Here is a 17687-nt window from a genome sequence, read left to right as displayed (position 1 = left end):
CTGGGAGCAGCGCCCCTCTCCGCAGGCCCCCTCGGGCTGTAACTTTGTAACGATGACTGGAGACGGCAACTTTGCCGCAGCCCCCTGACCCTTGGTGCCGGAGCGAGGCGCCTCGCCGACGTCCAGGGCCGAGGCCGGCTCCACCCTAACCCCCGGGGGGCGGGGTGAGCCCAGCCAACGCCCAATGAGCGAGCCCCGGTCGGGGCCGCTGGAAGCTTCCAGGCCTGGGGCGGCTATAAAGGGGCGACGGGCGGAGCCACCCCTGCGAGGGATTTCGCTGGCGCAGCATGGAGGGCGCGCTGGAGGCGCAGGTGAGCGCCCTGGGGCCTTTCCCGGGGCTCGCCTGGCTGGATAGCGGCCCGAGCAAGGGGGCCTGGGCTCTGGTGCCGAGCATGTGCCCCTGGGTAGTTCCGGTCCCCTCTTGCCTCCCCCTCCCGGAGGGCAGGGGGAACCTCCAGCCTCCTCGGGCGGCGCAGCCCCTTTGGCTGTTGCGGCGCCTTCCGCCGGTACAGGGCTCCTGGAGCGGCGCTCAGCGCTTCCCCGGCCCCAGGGGGCCCGACCCATCTGCCGGCCGCGGAGAGAGCTTCGTTGTGAGCGGCTCCTCGGGCAGGGCGGGGGCGTCCGGACCCTCCTGGTGCGGGGGGTGCCCGTATGGAGGGGATCTGCGACGCCGCCGGTGTTCTGGGGTAGCCGCTCGAGTGCTCCCGATGCTGACCCGCTAGGAAGGGGTAGAATCGGCGTCGCTCCGCAAGCTGGCGCTGGATGGCAAGTGCTAGGTTCAGGGGCCTGGCGGAGCCTTGCAGCAGGTTCCGGCCCGTTTTGCTGCGGGTCTGGCCAAGGGGCCGAACTCGCTGCCCGGAGACTCCCCTAAACAGGCGCTTTGCGGAGAGGAGTCCGCCCCAGGGAGCGTTAATGAACTTGGGTCCCCTCTGCGAGCTCTTCCCCCCCCCCCCATGGGTCCCAAGAGGCTGGGCCTGGGGTGGCGCCCTTGTCAGAATGGAGGAGCACGGAGGTTGTGTGCGCCCTGAGGTGGGAGACCAGCGAGGAGGTGTGGGGTGATGCCCGTCCCTGCGGAGGAGCAGGGGAGGGAGTGGAACTCCAGGAAAAGGTGGGGGTGGAGTCTGGAAATCCGTGTCTGAGTGGTACTGATCCCTCAAAGGCTTGGAGCCGCCAAACAATCAGAGATAAACTAACTTAACTCTCCCCAGGATTTAGCTACACTTTTTTGGTTTTATTTATCTGTAAATGTCAGTCTGTTTGTTTGGGCTGCCCCTGGCACTATCTGTTGTATTTTGATGGTTCTGACACACACCCACTGCCTTTTTTTGGCTGACACAGGTGTTCCCAACTGCTCAGCTATCACTCCCTTCAGCTGGCTATTGCAACGAGACCATGTTTCTTGTCAAGATATGCAAGTTGCTTAGATTTGGTGGCAGGGTGCTGCATACCCAGATTAGAGGGAGAAAATAATCTTCCTAAAACACTTTTAGACAACCCAACAATGACAACCCAAACTGGGGAGGAAGCCCATCTTGAAAAGGGGAGAAGGAAGGTGACTTAAAATCTTAACATGCATTATGGCCATCTCATGGCTGTGTTAAGCCCCCATGAGGTGCTCTCGCATGTTTGATTCTGTATGTAGGGGGCATTGTTGCTGGTTTAGAGAACTAGGCGGTTTAGGGCCAATCACTTTCCTGCTCTCTAATCTCTGTCTTCTGGAAGGATTTTACCTGCTTTAGAAAACAGTACAACTAAATATGTACTAGGTGTAGAAACTAATGTTGAGGCTTGAGAGCGGTCTCTAAAATGCTTGCTACATGGTATATAAAGGGTGATGTCTAACCCAATCTAGTTAAACTAATGCAGACCCCTGTGTGGATGTACTTATTTCAGTGCAACTTAAACTGACTTCTAATCACATTAAGCTAAATCAAAACATCCTTGTTTTGAAACCAGGATAAGAGCCTCTACACAGGGGTTTGTGCCAGTTTAATTAAAAGTGGGTTTAAAAAAAAAAAACTTGAGTGAAACTGATGCAATTGTCCCATGTAGAAAAGGTTTTAGTAACTTCTTGTTGTAGAGTCTCCATTCCTAGGAAAGATGCTGATTTCTCTTTGGGTGGGGTATGGGAGCTGCCACTTAACCAATATTTCTCCAGCTGAGTTGCAATTTAAGTCTTAGGAAATGTAGCTTCTAACTGGAGTGAGTGTGTCAGAGGCTGTCACAGCAGTATGATATTCTCTCTGCCATCCTTTTCCAGATGTCCTGTCTTAGCATCAGTCTGAGTTGGTGGCTGTCTGACTGCTTTCTTCAAGGTGTCTGAACACCTTTTTATGTATTACTCTTAAGTTATTCTCTAATACTGAGGTTTTTCCTCTTGAAAACCTTCTGCAACCTGGACTTCATTCTGGAGTCTTTGCTGGAATCTAGGGAGCTTCATAGGTCCTCATCACCATGGAGTAAGTGGGAGTGAGCTGATGAGGCCTCCCTGCAACACTGGATCTACTATGGCTCCATTTAACCAGACCAGGTAGGTGAACCTTGACTGAGTAGAGCCACCGGAAGTCTCTGTGATATAGGAGTCTTGTCACATGTTCTCTGACCCTGGAGAATAAGAAAGCGCAGTCTAAAGTTTTACATACCGGTTGGTGGTAGTTTTTGGAGGAGGGTTGTAAATGGGTGTCTGTCTGCTGGTGGTGTGGGTCACTGCTAACTCGCTTCCTCTGAAGGCCTCAGACATGAGGTCAGAAATAACCACTGGGCCAACCTTGGACAAAGTATCCGTCTGGTTCCTTGACAGATGTGGAGTGATGCCATCAATCAGAACAACAAAACAGCCCTGTTGGCCTGGGTGAAGACGACTGGCATCCAACTGGTGCAGGTCAATGGTCAGAGGAAGTATGGAGGCCCTCCTCCAGGTAAGTTGACCACTTTTTCAGTTACTTTAGGCATAGAAATACAGTCACTCTACTGGTTCCAAACTGCTGAGTCCATTCACAGCTCCATGATGGGTAGCAATGAATGGAAAACCTAGATAAGTTTCCTGATGAGGAAGTGTGGTGATATGGGGGCGTCTGTACAATGTAAGAATTTTGGTTGATACTGTGAAGCTGTTGCTATGAAAACTAGTATCGTGTGTGTATGTGTGTCTTTCCACCTCTGCTGGCAAGGATATATCATGTCTGACACAACATTGTCCCTGGCATTTGAATGCGGTTATGACTTACCCAAGGTGAAGCACATTGGGACACATCCACACTACAAACTCTTGCCAGTGCACGTTACATAGGCATAAAGCTGCTGCAGTTATATCACTTGTATGCTTGGCTCCTTGCATTGGTGCTCTGCACGCTCACTAGGAGTGCCTATAACTATATGCAGTGGGTAGGTATCCTGATGTGCAAGTGCCATTGGGAACTTTTGGCAATGTGTGGAGGGGTAGAAACAAGTTGTGCAGGGGTGGGTGGAACTGCAGGGTCAAGTTCCCATCATGCAACTTTCTGCATAGCATAACATCTCTACCCCATAATTTTTGCTCCTGTTTTGAAAGTCCTATGAACCCAGGCAGGGCTTGTCACTGTTAGCCATCTCTAATAGAAGCATGGAGTCTGTACAGCTCTGCACTATTATCATGAGCGTTGCAAGCACAGGATACGCGATCTTTTTGGTATTTGTAGAGCCATGAGAAGAGTGTTGAAGGGTGTATTGGAGTGATATGATGAAGCCCTCCATGGATTGCAAAGGGAGGCAAGCCTGTGTTTGAACATGTAGGCCCACAAGAGTCTCTAGGGATTTTTGCTGCTGGAGAAGCTCAATTATATCCTGCTAAATCTGTTGTCTTTTCCTGTTGGGACTCCTGCATCTTTCTCCTGTCCACTCTATCCTTTTCCATACAGTCTGCAGTATTCAACCTCCAGGTCCTTTGTTCGTGATCTGATACAGCTCTGGCTTGCAGGATCTTGCTCAGCGTGTCATCCAAGTCGTCCTCTTTCTCCACCTTATCCTGCTCAGGTGTTCTGCATGTGTTAAGGGGGAACCCCTGCAGCCCACAACAGCTACAGACAGGTGACCCGGGGGTGGGGGTATGCAGGGTCATGGGCCCCATTTCTGTGAGTGCTGAGCAGGGCTACTCCTAGACATTGCACCACCAGTGAGTGCTGGGGGGGCAGTTACCCCCTGCCCTCCAAGTCCCAAGGCTGGGAGCCAAAGGAACAGAGTGGAGTGGGCTGTGGCCCAGTCACTCCACTTCCTGTCACACCATGAGTGCAGGGTGGGACTTGCTCTGCAATCACTGGGCAGCAGGAAGTGGAGTGACCCAGCCCCAACCTGCTCCACTCTGCCAGCTTGTGCTGGGGTGCAGTTCCCCCCTCAGGCCCCCCCCAGCCGCGGAGGACACCAAAATGTCTAGGGACACCCCTGTCTCCATGCAGGAGAAGCAGTCCAGCATGTAGAAGTCTGAGGCCAGGGACCCTGCTAAACAACCTGAAGAGAGTTTGTCTGCCAAGGGCAGGGTGAGCTAGTGAGGGGTGTTGCAGTTAGGTTTTCTAAATGATCTGTAGTCTGAGGCATAGTATACTCTACAGTTAGGTCGATGTTAGGCAGCTTGCATCGACCTAATTATGTCAGTGTCTACACTGCAGCCTTGTCCTGCCGATGCAAGTGCCCCACTACACAGGTATAATTCCTCCACTGCCACGAGAGGTGTAGGGCTTATGTAGGTGTAGTTAGGGCAACGCAGTGTCTGTGTAGACACTGCATTCCTTACAGAAGTTGTTGGCTCTTGTCAATTGACAAGAAGCTAGGCAGCTAGAGCCCAACTGCCTCTTGTACCCCTGGAGAGATGGGTAGCTGGACCCCGCTCCCAGCCGGGAATGTTTGTTGGCGGTCTTGTCAATTGTATGGCTCTGGAGCCGGGAACAAGGAGGCTAGAAACCCCGGGTGGTTTCCCCCTGCTCCTGGCAAGGAATGGGGAGGCAGTTCATGGGCGGGGGCAGCTCAGGCTCTTGCAGGGAGCTGCCAGCAAAATTGAAAGACTAGGGTCTCAGCTCCCCACGCTGCCCCTTTTAGGTCAGTGGAAGCGCTTCTGGTAAGGATGTGCACCACCAAACCAAGGACAGTAGTGCAGATATGCACTACCACAGTAAGTCAACCTAATAGAGGATGGCTTAAGTTTATAGTGTAGGTAGACCCTGAGTAATTTTCTCTCTTAAAGATCAAGGATGTGTTGGACTTCTGTGCAAAGTGTGTATGTGTTAAGCATTCACACCTACCACTTGAGCCCACAGAGGTACCAAAAAGGCTCATGCTTAAGGCCCAACCAAATTCACAAGCATAAAATATGCATCACAGACCATGAAATCTGATCTCCCCTGCAAAATCTGTCCATTGGTCACAGTACTGCCACCCTTACTTCTGTGCTGTCTTCAGAGCTGGGTGGCCAGAGAGCAGTGGCTTCTGGGTGGGCACCCAGCTCAGAAGGCAGTGCCGCCACCACCAGCAGCGCAGAAGTGAGGGTACCATGGTATGAGGGGGTCATCACTTTTTTGGGGGCAGGGCTGGCCTTACAGGTGGATTATATGGGCAACTGCCCAGGGTGCTATGGTTGGGAGGCACTCTGGTCACCCTGCCCCATGCACAGCCAACCCAATGTCCCCTTAGCCTCTGAACCCTGGTCCAGAGCTGGGGAAAGGGATAGCTGGGGGGCCTCAGTTGGGGGCTTCTACCATGTGCCAGGCTCCAGCTGCTAATCCTGGCTGGTCTGGGGGGGGACGAATGGGACTTCCTTGTCCCCTGCATGGGCCACTCCCAGGGTTGGGAGAGACCCACCTCTGGAAGCCTCCCCCAGCTGCAGGAAGCTCAGCAGCAGCTGGCTAGGAACCCAGCTCTTGTGCTGCTGGCACTAGCACTGACGGCAGACTGGGCTCCCGGGCTCCCGGCCAGCGGCTCCAGCTCTCCAGAAGTACGAGTGGCAATACTGCAACCCTCTACAATATAGCCTTGCGATCTCCCCATGATCCCTCCCGTTTTGGGTCGGAACTCCCATGCTCACAACACCGTGACATTTCAGATTTAAATATCTGAACCCATGCAATTTAAAATTTTAAAATCCAATGACCATGAAATTTACCAAAATGGGCCATGAATTTGGTAGGGCCCTCTTCATGCTTTTGGATGGAGTTATGGAGGAGGATGTATTTTAAGATGAGGGGAGTGGATCTGAAGGGTCAGCACTGAGCCCAAGGGTCTTGGGGCAGTAGGGGTGTAGACAGAGGGTCTGTGCCTTGAGAGCATGCCAAGGGACCCCCCCAGACTGGGACAGTTGTTGGGGGGGAGGGGGTCAGGTTCTGGAGGCTAAAACACCTGGGCACCCAGCAGCTGGCTTCCCTCATAGCAGCCTGGTGGGTGAGCAAGAGGGAGGGTGTGCTGTGAAAGGAGCAGGGTGCATTGATTTAAATCAAGGCCTTTGAAGATGATCACTGATCTTCAAATCACCGAGAGCCTCTGTTTGAATACTGATTTTAATTAACTTTTCCATTTGTACTCCAGTTATTTTTAAAGAAAGGTGCTGTCTTACTGGTTGGTGTACCCTTTAAAACATGGTGCTTTACAACTAAATAGAGCCTTGACACTAGATTTGGTGCATCTTTTTGCCACATGTATCTAAGCAACTTTATAGCTTAACATTTTCAGAGTCTTAATTGTATGTTAGAAAATGGTGACTGATATACTGCTTACTTGCTAGATAATTAACTTTTTGCTAATGATTTGTCAAGCTCCATTAGGATGGTAACTGGAATTTAAACACAACAGCATATAATTTTTTTAAATAAAACCTTTCATACAGTACATGACCTATTGTGCCATATTTATAAAGCTTATAGAGCCAAGTTAGAATTGGGGGAAGACCTTTCTTCCTATAGAAAAGTAGCCTTTAATTCCAAGTTTTTTGATAGCAGCTCATGGATTTAACTTTTTTAATTTAAATGTTTTAAGCAATTAATCAGATTTCATTTTTAAACAGGTTTACTTATAAAAAGAAACTTATAATAATTTAAAAAACTAAGTCAAAGAAACCTTTTTAAAATTTCTCACCCCTGGATGAGAGGGTTCCCTCTGTCCTCTCCCACTGAGCAGGACGGCCTTGCTCTTTACCCTTTTGGATCTGCTCCAGCCTGTCCTGTGTGCAGAGCTGGTGTCCAAGGCTCATTGCCTACCCAGGATCCTTCTGCAGATAAGGGGTAAGCTGAGGCCTGGTTCACTTTGCTCTCCAGTGGCACAGCCTCTTGTCGCACTGAGTTTCAGGGAAGCGCAGTTGTTGGAGACTGGGGGTGTCTGTCTTACTGCTTGGCTTTTGTGTATCTACAGGCTGGATCGGGGAGCCCCCTCTATCTGGCTCAGAGGTATTTATTGGAAAACTCCCTCAGGACATCTATGAAAACAAATTAATTCCTCTCTTCCAAAGCGTGGGCAAGCTGTATGAGTTCCGCCTCATGATGACCTTCAGCGGGCTCAACCGTGGCTTTGCCTATGCCAAGTACAGCAATCGGCGCAGTGCACAAGTAGCTATTGCGGCTCTGAACAACTTTGAGGTGCAGAAGGGCTGCCCCATCATGGTTTGCAGGAGCACTGAGAAGTGTGAGCTATGTGTGGATGGCCTGTCGTCCTTGGTGGAGCAGGGCCAGCTGCAGACACTGTTGCAGGAGGTGACAACAGGGGTCCTGAACATCTCCCTGTATCGCAGCCCCTCCCGGAAGGGGGGACAGCTTGCAGTGCTGAAATACAACTCCCACCGAGCCGCAGCCATGGCCAAGAAAACTCTAGTGGAAGGTACTCCACCTCTGTGGGGAGGAGTGGGCCAGGGCAAGAGGAGTCAGAATGGAAGGGGCATTGCAGATCCCAGAAGTGGCAGTGGCTTCTCTGAGCACTAGTCTGGGAGTAGTGGGTGCATGTATCTTCTGATCTGCTTAAGTCTCTTGTCCTGATAGGATGATATCACCTTAAAATGGCAACACTGGTTACTGTCTTGTCCCTTTCCATGTCCTTTTGGATGTTGCCTTTGTTTGTGGCAGTTGATTGCCCCAGCTTTCCTGGGGTATAAATCACCAGGGCAGAAAGGAGAGCTTGGAAGTGACAGCAGAGCTGTTGCTGGTCCCTCAGGCTAGATGAGTTTGGGGGTGGGTTTTCTCTAGTTTAGGCCTATATCTGGTAACCTGTAGCCATTGTCAGTGTAAACCCAACCCAGAATTGCAGGGAATTATCAGTAGGATCTCAAACTGTCTTGTCCAATACCTGATAAGTGTGGGGGGGAGGAATCTGTGTGCATTCTTACTCCCTCTTGCTTTCTTGCATGTACCGTCCCCATTCTCAGCACCAGGAGCACCAATGCTCTGAAACTAAGACCTGCTTCCTCTTGTGCATAGGTAACTTGGGCCTGTATGGAGAGGAAATCGAAGTGGATTGGCTGAAAGTAGACATGAAGCAGAAACTCCGTGCCAACTCGGAGAGAACCTTCCCGGAAAGCTCGCAGCCTCGTGGCTGCGAGAGGGACAGTCCAAGCCAGGCACCTGGTAATGCTGTGACGTGCCCCTTGCCACAGGCACTCTGTGTGTTAGACTACCTGAACGCACTGTGCAAGAAGCAGCAGCTGGGAATCCCTGTGTTTCTAACTAAATGTGTCCAAGCAAACCCTGACGGCTGGCTGCGGTTCTGGTATCAGGTGGTGATTCCAGGTTACCCATCCCCCTTCAGTGGGTTTATGTGGATCAAACCTGATAAATCTGGCTTGAGTGGACATGACAAGGCCAAAAATGCCATAGCGCTGCAGCTGCTCAAAACTTTGGGTGAGTCTGTGCACGGCTCTGCAGAGGTCTTGGGGCTGAGGGGAACAGCTCCCAAAAGCCAGGGTATTAAAAACCCAGTGACTCAGTTACAGGGATGCTGTTGGACCAAACTCGGCCTGGTATCTTGACCTTTTTATGTAGGTTTAGGAAAGAACCATAGAAATGTTTGCACATTCTTTCCAGTGGAATGCCAGTGGTTGATAGTCCTCTTCTGCATGCCCAACCCAGCCATTGCAACTTAGTCCTTATGCGTGAGACACTTCCGGTAGAGTTAGAGACCAGGCATGAACTGCCCTGAGTCTGGCTGAGGGGGAAATTCAGAATGAAAGTGAAATGAGCCAGCGAGAAGGAAGATGAAACTAAAATTGTTTCAAGGTTTAATCTTGGAAACATCTGTTCGCTTGCAGGATTTTTCCTGCTGTCCAAGTTAGGGGATGCCAGTATCTCCTGTTACCTTTGGGATTTCGAGGATGGGGAAGGGGGCAGGAATCAAAGGAATGTGAAATGCCTCCTGCTGGAGGGTAGGTGAAATACTACCCAGTAGAGTGACTCTGGGTTATGGGCTTCCTGTGCTAGCACTCCAGTGGCTGGAGTGTATTGATGTGAGCTGTAGCTGAAGGAGGAGCTGTGAGCTGCAGGAAAGGCTGGGTAAATAGTCTATTTTGGAAGGGGAGGGGTGTTCAGGCATGGGGAAAGGGGCGGGGCACACTGTCTCTCTGACTGTTTAGCTCTCTGCTGTGTTGCATATGGCTCTAATTCTCTTTTCCTTCCCCAACAGGGTGCCTGGTGGTGTAGGCTGGATGTTTCCACAGAGCCGTGTGCTGCCCCTCTGGGGCTCAGTGCATTGGCTTTGTGTTCCTGTCTCTGGCCCCTTGAGGGGAGGAGGGGTGGGGTAGATGTGTTCACATTTTGTAAGCTGGTTTTACAGGACGTGGGCACTGAGCAGAGGCTGCTTCTGGTCCCTGTTTGTGTTTTCTCTCAGATGTTTGACACAGATTTTTTTTGTTTTTTTTTAATGTTTTTATGTTCTCTGCTCTGGCTGTGCCCAGGTGCGGTAACCCAGGGAGGTGCATGTCATGGGGATTCCCACATACCATCATAGAGGGACCAGCTAAACTGGCCAGGCAATGAAGGTCCCAATCTGCATAGGTCCTGGGGTCATAAGAAGATGCATGCTGGGTGACTGGGTGAGTCTGACCAGGCTCGAAGATTTTTCTTTTGTTCTGTTAAGGTTTTATTTGTATTGAAATGCACCTGCCAGAGTGCTCTTTGGAGAGGGCCTGGGGAACTCCCTGCTATTAGACTGGGCAATTAATGACTGTCCCTGGCATGTACAGCACAGAGCTATATTGGTAGCAAGCCCTGCAGGTGCACTGAGCAAGCCTCTGCTTCCCCCACCCTCATCTGGGGGAAGGGCTGCTCTGTTTAAATTCCTGGGACTAAATCTTGTTCTCTTAGCTCTTTGTTTGACTCATTCTGTTTGAAAGTTGTTTACTTTGCTTTAAAAGCTTGGTTGAGTTTTTTTATTGTGGTCTTGGCCAATGAGGTCAGACAACTGTCCTATGAAGCAAGGAAGAGAATGGGACACGCGCTGGGTGGGAAACACCCCCTGCAATGCTGCCTGTTCCACTGGCCTACGCTCTGTTTGGAAGAATCCAGTGTTCTCTGTTGGAAGCATCCCTCCTGGGCTGAGTCATGAGCGGAGGCCTTTCCTGAATCCTGCTAGTGCCTAAGTAGGGGAGGGTCACGGCTGGCATGGTGACGGGAGCTGTTTTTAATGAGGAAATGGTGACCACCTCTCTGAGGCACCAAGCTATTTATGAGCAAGGGGTTGTAAGGAAATGGCATTTGGGGTCCTCCAGTCCCCAGTGGTGTTGACAGTCCATGCCACTGTGTATGAATGATCATTCAGACTCTGACTGAAGGGTTGGGAGGTTGTATTAAAGAAGCCTGAAAGGCAACTGTTGTGTCTGGTCTTCTCTGGAGTATGGTGCCAACAGCCCTTTGGGCCCCCTGTATGTGGAATAGATCCTGCCTCTGTCACCAGTGCTGGCTTGGGCTCAGGGGGAGGGGTTCTTCTCCCCTGCTGCAATGCTGAGTCGCCATCCTGCTGGAGCAGAAGCGTTGGTGGGCTTCCTTGTCAGCAGTAGCCAGATGCTGCTGCCCTTGTGCCAGCTACACTTTCTTTCCCAAAGCCAGGCCAGTGAGGTGCTGTTCTAGAGTATCCTCCGGCCTAGCCTCTGACTACCCAGTCCCTGCCCGCAGCAGCATGAGCTCTGCTCTCCCCACTGCTTTGTCTCCAAGACTGGCCTGTCCACTCACATGGCATTTGGGCCTTGAAAAGCTCAACCTCATCTCTCCATTAGCTAATGCCTGGGGCTGGCAGGGTTAGGGAGGAGCTGCTGAGGTGTAGGGGGAGTTGCTGGCAGGGGGCAGCTCAGTTCAAGAAGGCCAGCTGCTGCTGAAGGTAAAGTGGAAGCTTAAATGCTTCAGGGAGCAGTGGCAGGTGCTCAGCCTTACTCCTGGTACTGAGCATCTCCAGGGTCTGTCTGCTGGTGAGCTGCCCTGGCCTTAAAGAACTTGGGAAGGGGTGACGGATGCTCTGATCCTGAGATGGAGCTTGTGGGTTTTTGAAGAGGGGTTTTGGGGATGAATGCAAAGGCTCAGCTAGGAGTGAAGCACCTGCCTCATGGTGGTTGCTCATGTCCTCCTGGGAAACTAGCTGCCCCTTCCTTTGGAGATCTATCAGTTCAGTGCAGCTGCACCTGTCTTCCTCTCCTGTGCTCCACTGTGGGCTCCTACTTAAATTCTCTGGCTTCCTGCTGTCACCTCATGATAGTGACAGAGACTAGTTCATTCTCTCTCCTGAGAGGTGGTTTTCTGTGCTGCAGTTCCCTACCTATACTGTGATATTCCTAGCAAGCCAGACTGCATAAACTGGCCACTGTCTGTGCTTTGCTTCCTCTCCACTGCTTATGCCCAGAGTAACTGCCTGCAGTTACACCCAGTTTTTAAGCAAGTACATTTATTCTTAATGTGAAAACTTTTTGAAAGCACTAAAAAAACCTCCATGCAAGGAACAGTGCTTCCTGGAGCTCATGCCCACTCCATCCTAGGCCTCTACTAGCTGTTACAAATTCAGCATCTATACATACCCCTTTCCCCCCTGTTTAAAAGTTCATAGCTGTCTGATTCAGAACTAGAGCCCAGACAGGGCTGATTTGGCCTTTTTAGTGATGCAGCTCAGGCCCTTGATCTCCAGCCTCTTGTACGATAAGCAGCAGCCTCTCCTTAGGGCCTATGTCGGGCAGGCTTGGTTTTGTGTAAGTAGAGTTAAGGGAATTTGTATTAACCCTTCCCAAAGTATTTCCCAGGAAACCCACTGATGGTTCCAACCTATTCATTCTCATCTGCCACCTTGTTCAATCTAGTCCTTGAATCCCCCTAGCCTCACATCATGTCCCCCTAGAGAGTACACCCTAGCCCCATAGTACAGAAACTCCCTTAATTCAATAAGGTTTCCCAAGGATCTGCTGGCACTTGCCCTCTTGTCACATTTCTCTCATCGCCCCCCTTGTCAGGCTCTTCTGTTATGAGACTAGGGAGTTCCCCCTCTCCTAGTGGTAGGGTGGGTAGGCAGGCAGGCAAGAGATGTACCACAGGCATCCTTTTGTGATCAAACAGCCCATCTGGGACACAGTCTGGCTACTCCATACTGCTGAATGTGCTGTCGGTGTGGAAAGCCCTGTTGGAGGGCTTGGTGTAGGACAGCCAAAGCACAGTACTCTCCACTCTGGACTCCCTTCCCTCATCTCTGCCCCAGCTCCTTAGTGCATTCCCCTGAGGGTGACCATCCCCCTGTCCTTCCTAGCTGAGTGCTTTCTGAAATGGCTTGTAAACTCTCCATGCAAATGGCTCTTGCAGTAAAGGGACTGTGCTGCCTTTTGTGTGACTTGCTCCTGCATGGGTGGTGTTGCCTAGTCTCTGTCCCAACCTACCAGAGTGGTCACAGCTGTTCTCTGCATGAACTGGCACAGGTAACTCTGCGGTGCCTTGGACCAGTTCTGTCAGAGCAACTCCTCAGTATGTCTCTGTCTAGATGCTGTTAGGGCTTGAGATGATGATGGGAGCCATGGCCTTGAATGAACCTGCTCTGGCTCTGTTTTCCACCCCACCATGTGGTTAAAATTCAAGATGTTGGCACCCAAAATCACTGGTCACTCCTGGAATTCCAGGCCTAACTTGACACCTTTTTTTAATGGGGCCTGACTTGGGAAAGGCTGATTATGGATAACCACGCTGAGCCCTTGTACTGCTGCCCACCTGTCTGTCACTGGTTTCTGGAAAGGAGGGAGCAGAAACCCGTCCTATACCTAGGCCTAGGGCAGGAGAGGAGAGAGAGGGCTGTGTACAGGCCAGAGCATCTGTGGACTGTGTGCCAGGCCTGGTGTGTTAAAGGTGAGCTGCAGCAGAAGAGACTGGTGTTTTTCAGTGATGTACAAAGCCTAAGCTTCCCTCACCTTGCTCTCTAGTATCAGAAAAGCTACAGCCAATGCATGAGCAGTCGGCTATATAGTGGAAGGTTGGGCTTTTTTAATCCCTTATGCAAAGGGCCAAGTATGTTGATTTGATGAAGGTCAAGGGATGGCTATTTAGTTTAAATAGGTGCTACCAGAAGGCAGCATGGCATAGATCCTGGGGCCTGAGAGTGGGGTTCAAGTCCTTCAGACACTGACTTGCTATGTGAGTGCATTACTTAATGTTTCTCCTCCCACCCTTTGTCCAGGTAGACTGTCACTTGGGCAGAGGAACTGCCCTTTTTGTATATGTTGGGTACAGCACCTAGCACCTATTCTTCCTCGGGCTTGGGATGAAGTGGGAATTTTTAATGTTTTGTATGACTATGGTGTGTGCCTCAGTTTCCCTGTGTGGTGCATATTTAACTAGTTTCATCAAATAGGGACAGGGGGAAGGTGGTTTACTCTTTGGAGAGAGTCAGGCTATGGCTACACTACAGAGCTTACAATGGTGTAGCTGCACCTATGCAGTACTGCTAGTGCAGACATGCTGTGCTGCCAGGAGAGAGCTCTCCCATCAACTAAATTACTCCAGTCCCCAGGAAGCTCTCCCACTGACATAGCAGTGTCCACACTGATGCTTAGGTCAGTGTAACTAATGTGCCTTTAGGGGCTGTTTAGTCATACCCTCAGTGACATAGCTTATACCAATGTAAACTGTAATGTGTTCATAGCCTCAGAGATACAACTGTGATCAGTGCCGAGCTGCCGGGGTCCCCATGTGCAGGGAGAGGCCCACACACAATAGCCACTCCAGTTGGTCATACACTTGGCACCTAGCAACAAAGGGCTGGGGATGGCCCACCATCTACAGGAAGCCACTGTCGTGTGATGAGCTGGAGAACAAAGGACTGAGGAGGGCCAGGTGGGGTTGTTAAGTGTGGGCTGCTAGAGGCAGGAGAGAAGCTTCCTGAGGGGGACTAAAGAAGTCAGAGGGTTCAGCACTGACCCACATGACCTATTCTGTAACTTTCTGTTCTCTAGGGTAACTAAGGGCATTCCAGCCATCTAATAAACCCTCCTACTGGCTGAGTCACTCCAGTGTTGGGTAGGGGGTGCATTGCTCCCTTTGGGTGTGCCAGTCTCTCTCAGGTGCCCAATCCAGGGGGACTTGTTGCAGGGAGCTCAAGGCATGAAGCAGTGGAGCTGAAAGCTCTGAGGTTTGGTCCTAGGACACAGAAGCCAAGAGGCCTCCCCTAGTGAGTGTGTGACCCAGAGGAGGCTGCTGTACTGAAGGGGCTGTCTTGAAGAACATGGGGCCTGTGGATCTGTGACAGGGGCCTCTGACTTTTACAGTAATAAAAACATGGCACAGTTCTAAGTCTTGCTACAAGCACATCCCCTTTCAATCATTAAGCATGTAGCAGTAGCTCTCAGCCTCAGCAGTCTCTACATCAGCCTTAGCACCTTTTGTTGCTAATTTATAAAAAGCAAAGAGCTTTTTTCCCCTATAAATGGTCTATCGCTGCCACCTGTTCCTTCTTTCCTTCGCCTCTGTTACTCTTAAGAGAGTGGTTCTCAAACTTTTTGTATTGGTGACCCATTTCACACAGCAGGCCTCTCAGTGACACCCCCCTTATAAATTGAAAATGGGGGGTTAATTTAGCAGGGGCTATTATCCCCACACAGGGCCAGGCTTTGGGCTCTGAGCCCTACAGAGCTGACAGCTCGTTACCTCCTGCAGGCTCATGACTCCCAGTCTGAGAACCTCTGCTTTTAAAGCTGCCTTTACATAAAGGGGCAGGAGACTCCCCTGCTTACAACATTTTAACTGGTCACTGCTGAAATGTTAAAAGCCTCAGCTGCATATGCTGCTGTTTCCACACACAGGATCCCAAGTGAGGTGTAGCAGAAGGGCACGTTCCTCGCTTTTGCTGCCTATGGGCTTAGAGTTTAGCTGTCAGTGGTTTCTGGAGTGCAGAGCAATCCCAGGTGCTGCACAATGGGTAAAATGTACTAAGTAGGTGCTTGTTTTGAAGAGTTCACAGGCCCAAGGGGGTGCAATAAAAAGAAATGGCAAATGAACAAACTCTCAAACACTCCAGGTCGTAAAAGCATAAGAATGGCCCTACTGGGTCAGACTAGAGGTCCATCTAGCCCTGTATCCTGTCTGCCGACAGTGGCCAGTGCCGGGTGCCCCAGATGAAATGAACTGAACAGGTAATCAGCAAGGTCTTGGTGCAATGGGCAGGCTAACAGAAGATCAGTCAGTGAAACAAGGCCACTGTGGTTGAGTCTGAAGTGGTGAGGTGCTGAAAGCTGGATCTTTAAAGGTATTTAGGTGCCTCATGGGATTTTTCAAAAGTGCCTATGCTGCTGTAGTGCCTAAATACCTGACAGCCTGACCCAAAATCCTCTTTTATGCTTTCAAACTCTTGGGCCAATTAGCTGGCCATGGGGCTCATCCCAAATGGCAGCATGCCTGTCTCCTGCAGGGTGTTGGGGTAAGGCCTGGTTGTCTTTTGTGCTACAAGTGAGGGCACTGGCTGTAGGCTAAACCAGGGGTTGCAAATACGTGGGCCGCATGCAGCCCAGGGGTTATTTTCTGCAGTCTGCCAGCTCCCTGCGGCACCCCTGCCCCCCCCCCCCCCCAGCATTTACCTAGAGAGGCTCTGGCCTGGCACGCACTGGGGGTAGGGCAGGGGGGAGCTGTGCCAATGGGAGCTTCGGGGGAGGTACCTGGAGGAGCGGCCAGGGCAACACACAGACCCCCTGTGCCCCCCCTGCCCCCAAGTCCCGGCCACTTTCCAGAGCAGTGCGGGGGCAGGGCAGGCAGGCAGGGAGCCTGCCCTGCCCCTGGTGTGTGCTGGGATAGCCCCCCCATGAACCCCTCCTGCAGCCGACCCCCCTGCTGCACCCCACATCCCTTCTGCAGCCCGACCCCCTGCCCTGAGCTTGAGACCCCTGGGTTAAACAAACTGCTACAACTTCGCCTGGAGTCTCAGGGCTGAAAGGACACTGTAAGCTGGGGGGAGGTGGCAGTCAGTTTAACTGCTATGGCTCAAAATAGCCACAGGGTGGCAGCTTACCACAAAACATTGAAACAAGCCATGGACACACTGCATGCAGCAGGAGGAAGGGGAGGAAATAGCAGGGAGTTCAGCCGGGGGAAAGCAAAGTCCTGCAAGTGCCTGGAAGCAGTAAACCTGGCAAGTAAGCACAGCTTCCTTCAGGAAGGGTTTTTTTCTACAGCTGTCAGGATGGCCGAGCGGTCTAAGGCGCTGCGTTCAGGTCGCAGTCTCCCCTGGAGGCGTGGGTTCGAATCCCACTTCTGACAAATGTTATTTTTATTAAATTCACTCCTGAAAGCAGCGAGTGCTTAGCGCTAGAAAGTGGTAAATGTCTCGCATAAGCTGCTGTGCCTGTGATATTATATAGGGTGCAGCCTTTTTCTGTATCCCACAGCCACGTATTCCAGAGACGGGCAGCGACCCTCGCCTAATGGCAGGCTAGGAAAGCTCGACTGCACAGAGGAGAGTGAGGACGAGCCAGACTCTGAACACCACCCCCCCCCAGCACAGCCCCTGCTCACACGGCCTTCATCAATCTGCCATGTTAAACAGCAATTCGCTCCCGCAAACCGCCTCCGGAAAGGCAAATGCTGAGGCCTGAAGCTGTGCGACCGACACCGGGCTTGAAGCCAGGAAGCAGAGCCAGGTTCTGCCGCTGTGGCCAGCACAATGCTGCCAGGGTACCCTGGACAAACCCAAGAAAACCCTGGGAGTACTGGCTCTGCTGAGCTGTTTTGCTCTGTGTGGCCACTAGGAGGCACTGGAGAGGCTGGGCCCGACGCTAATGTCCTGCGCAAAGGCCATTCTAACCAGCGAGCTGTGCCTCCATCCACCGGGATCCTGCCCCCAACTCTGAGCCTTGTGGTCAGCCCCCACTTTGATCTGCTGCCTCTGCCCCCTGGAAGCAGCAGAAAAGTGGCACCAGGCAAAACACTGCCATGCACAGAACCAAGAAGCAATCCTACGCTAATGAGGATGGCTATAGGAAGCTAATGCAGGTGGGGAGCTGGGAGCCCTGTGGGGCATGGGCTGGGGGGAGGGTGTCTCGATCAGTGGGCATGAGGGGAGGCAGGGAGAAGAAGCAAAAAGGGATCTATGTTTTTTCTGTTCCTTAGAACAGAAAACGTCCCTAATGGTGCAAGGTTAAGAGAGAGAGAGAGAGATGCGACTGCCAGACCCCTGCTTGACAGCAGCTTAAACCCAAAGCACGTGTTGAGACCCCCAGTGGGCTGGGCAAACCCCTCCATCCATGGGTCAGA

General features: G+C 51.6%; 1 protein-coding gene and 1 non-coding gene across 4 annotated transcripts; both read left to right on the top strand.

Annotated features, from left to right (window-relative positions):
* Window positions 1-155: 155 nt before the first annotated feature.
* DND1 (DND microRNA-mediated repression inhibitor 1) lies at window positions 156-10801 on the top strand. 3 transcript variants are annotated; one of them, XM_048860167.2, is made up of 5 exons: window positions 156-311; window positions 2801-2918; window positions 7366-7827; window positions 8421-8840; window positions 9890-10801. In XM_048860167.2, exons 1-5 carry the CDS (start codon window positions 288-290, stop codon window positions 9940-9942), a joined length of 1077 nt encoding a protein of 358 aa, XP_048716124.2. In that variant the 5' UTR covers window positions 156-287; the 3' UTR covers window positions 9943-10801. The 3 variants fall into 3 exon arrangements, with proteins under 3 accessions (XP_048716124.2, XP_048716126.1, XP_048716125.2); XM_048860169.2 differs by having other exon boundaries at window positions 157-311; window positions 9619-10801; XM_048860168.2 differs by lacking the exon at window positions 156-311 and adding an exon at window positions 1088-2530.
* A 5810-nt stretch (window positions 10802-16611) lies between these two features.
* On the top strand, window positions 16612-16694 carry TRNAL-CAG (transfer RNA leucine (anticodon CAG)). The gene has a single exon. It is a non-coding gene; the product is annotated as a tRNA-Leu (tRNA).
* The last annotated feature ends 993 nt before the right edge of the window (window positions 16695-17687 follow it).

The sequence above is a fragment of the Caretta caretta genome, chromosome 8, assembly GCF_965140235.1.
Source record: "Caretta caretta isolate rCarCar2 chromosome 8, rCarCar1.hap1, whole genome shotgun sequence".
NCBI lineage: Eukaryota > Metazoa > Chordata > Testudines > Cheloniidae > Caretta > Caretta caretta.
Note: the sequence above shows the minus strand (reverse complement) of the source record. Positions and strands in the feature narration are given on the sequence as shown.

Excerpts from the sequence above, each read along its gene's own strand:
- DND1 (XM_048860167.2), top strand. The coding sequence starts at position 288 with ATGGAGGGCGCGCTGGAGGCGCAG. Across the intron at positions 312-2,800 it reads AGGGCGCGCTGGAGGCGCAG|ATGTGGAGTGATGCCATCAA; the intron begins GTGAGCGCCCTG and ends GTTCCTTGACAG. Across the intron at positions 2,919-7,365 it reads GTATGGAGGCCCTCCTCCAG|GCTGGATCGGGGAGCCCCCT; the intron begins GTAAGTTGACCA and ends GTGTATCTACAG.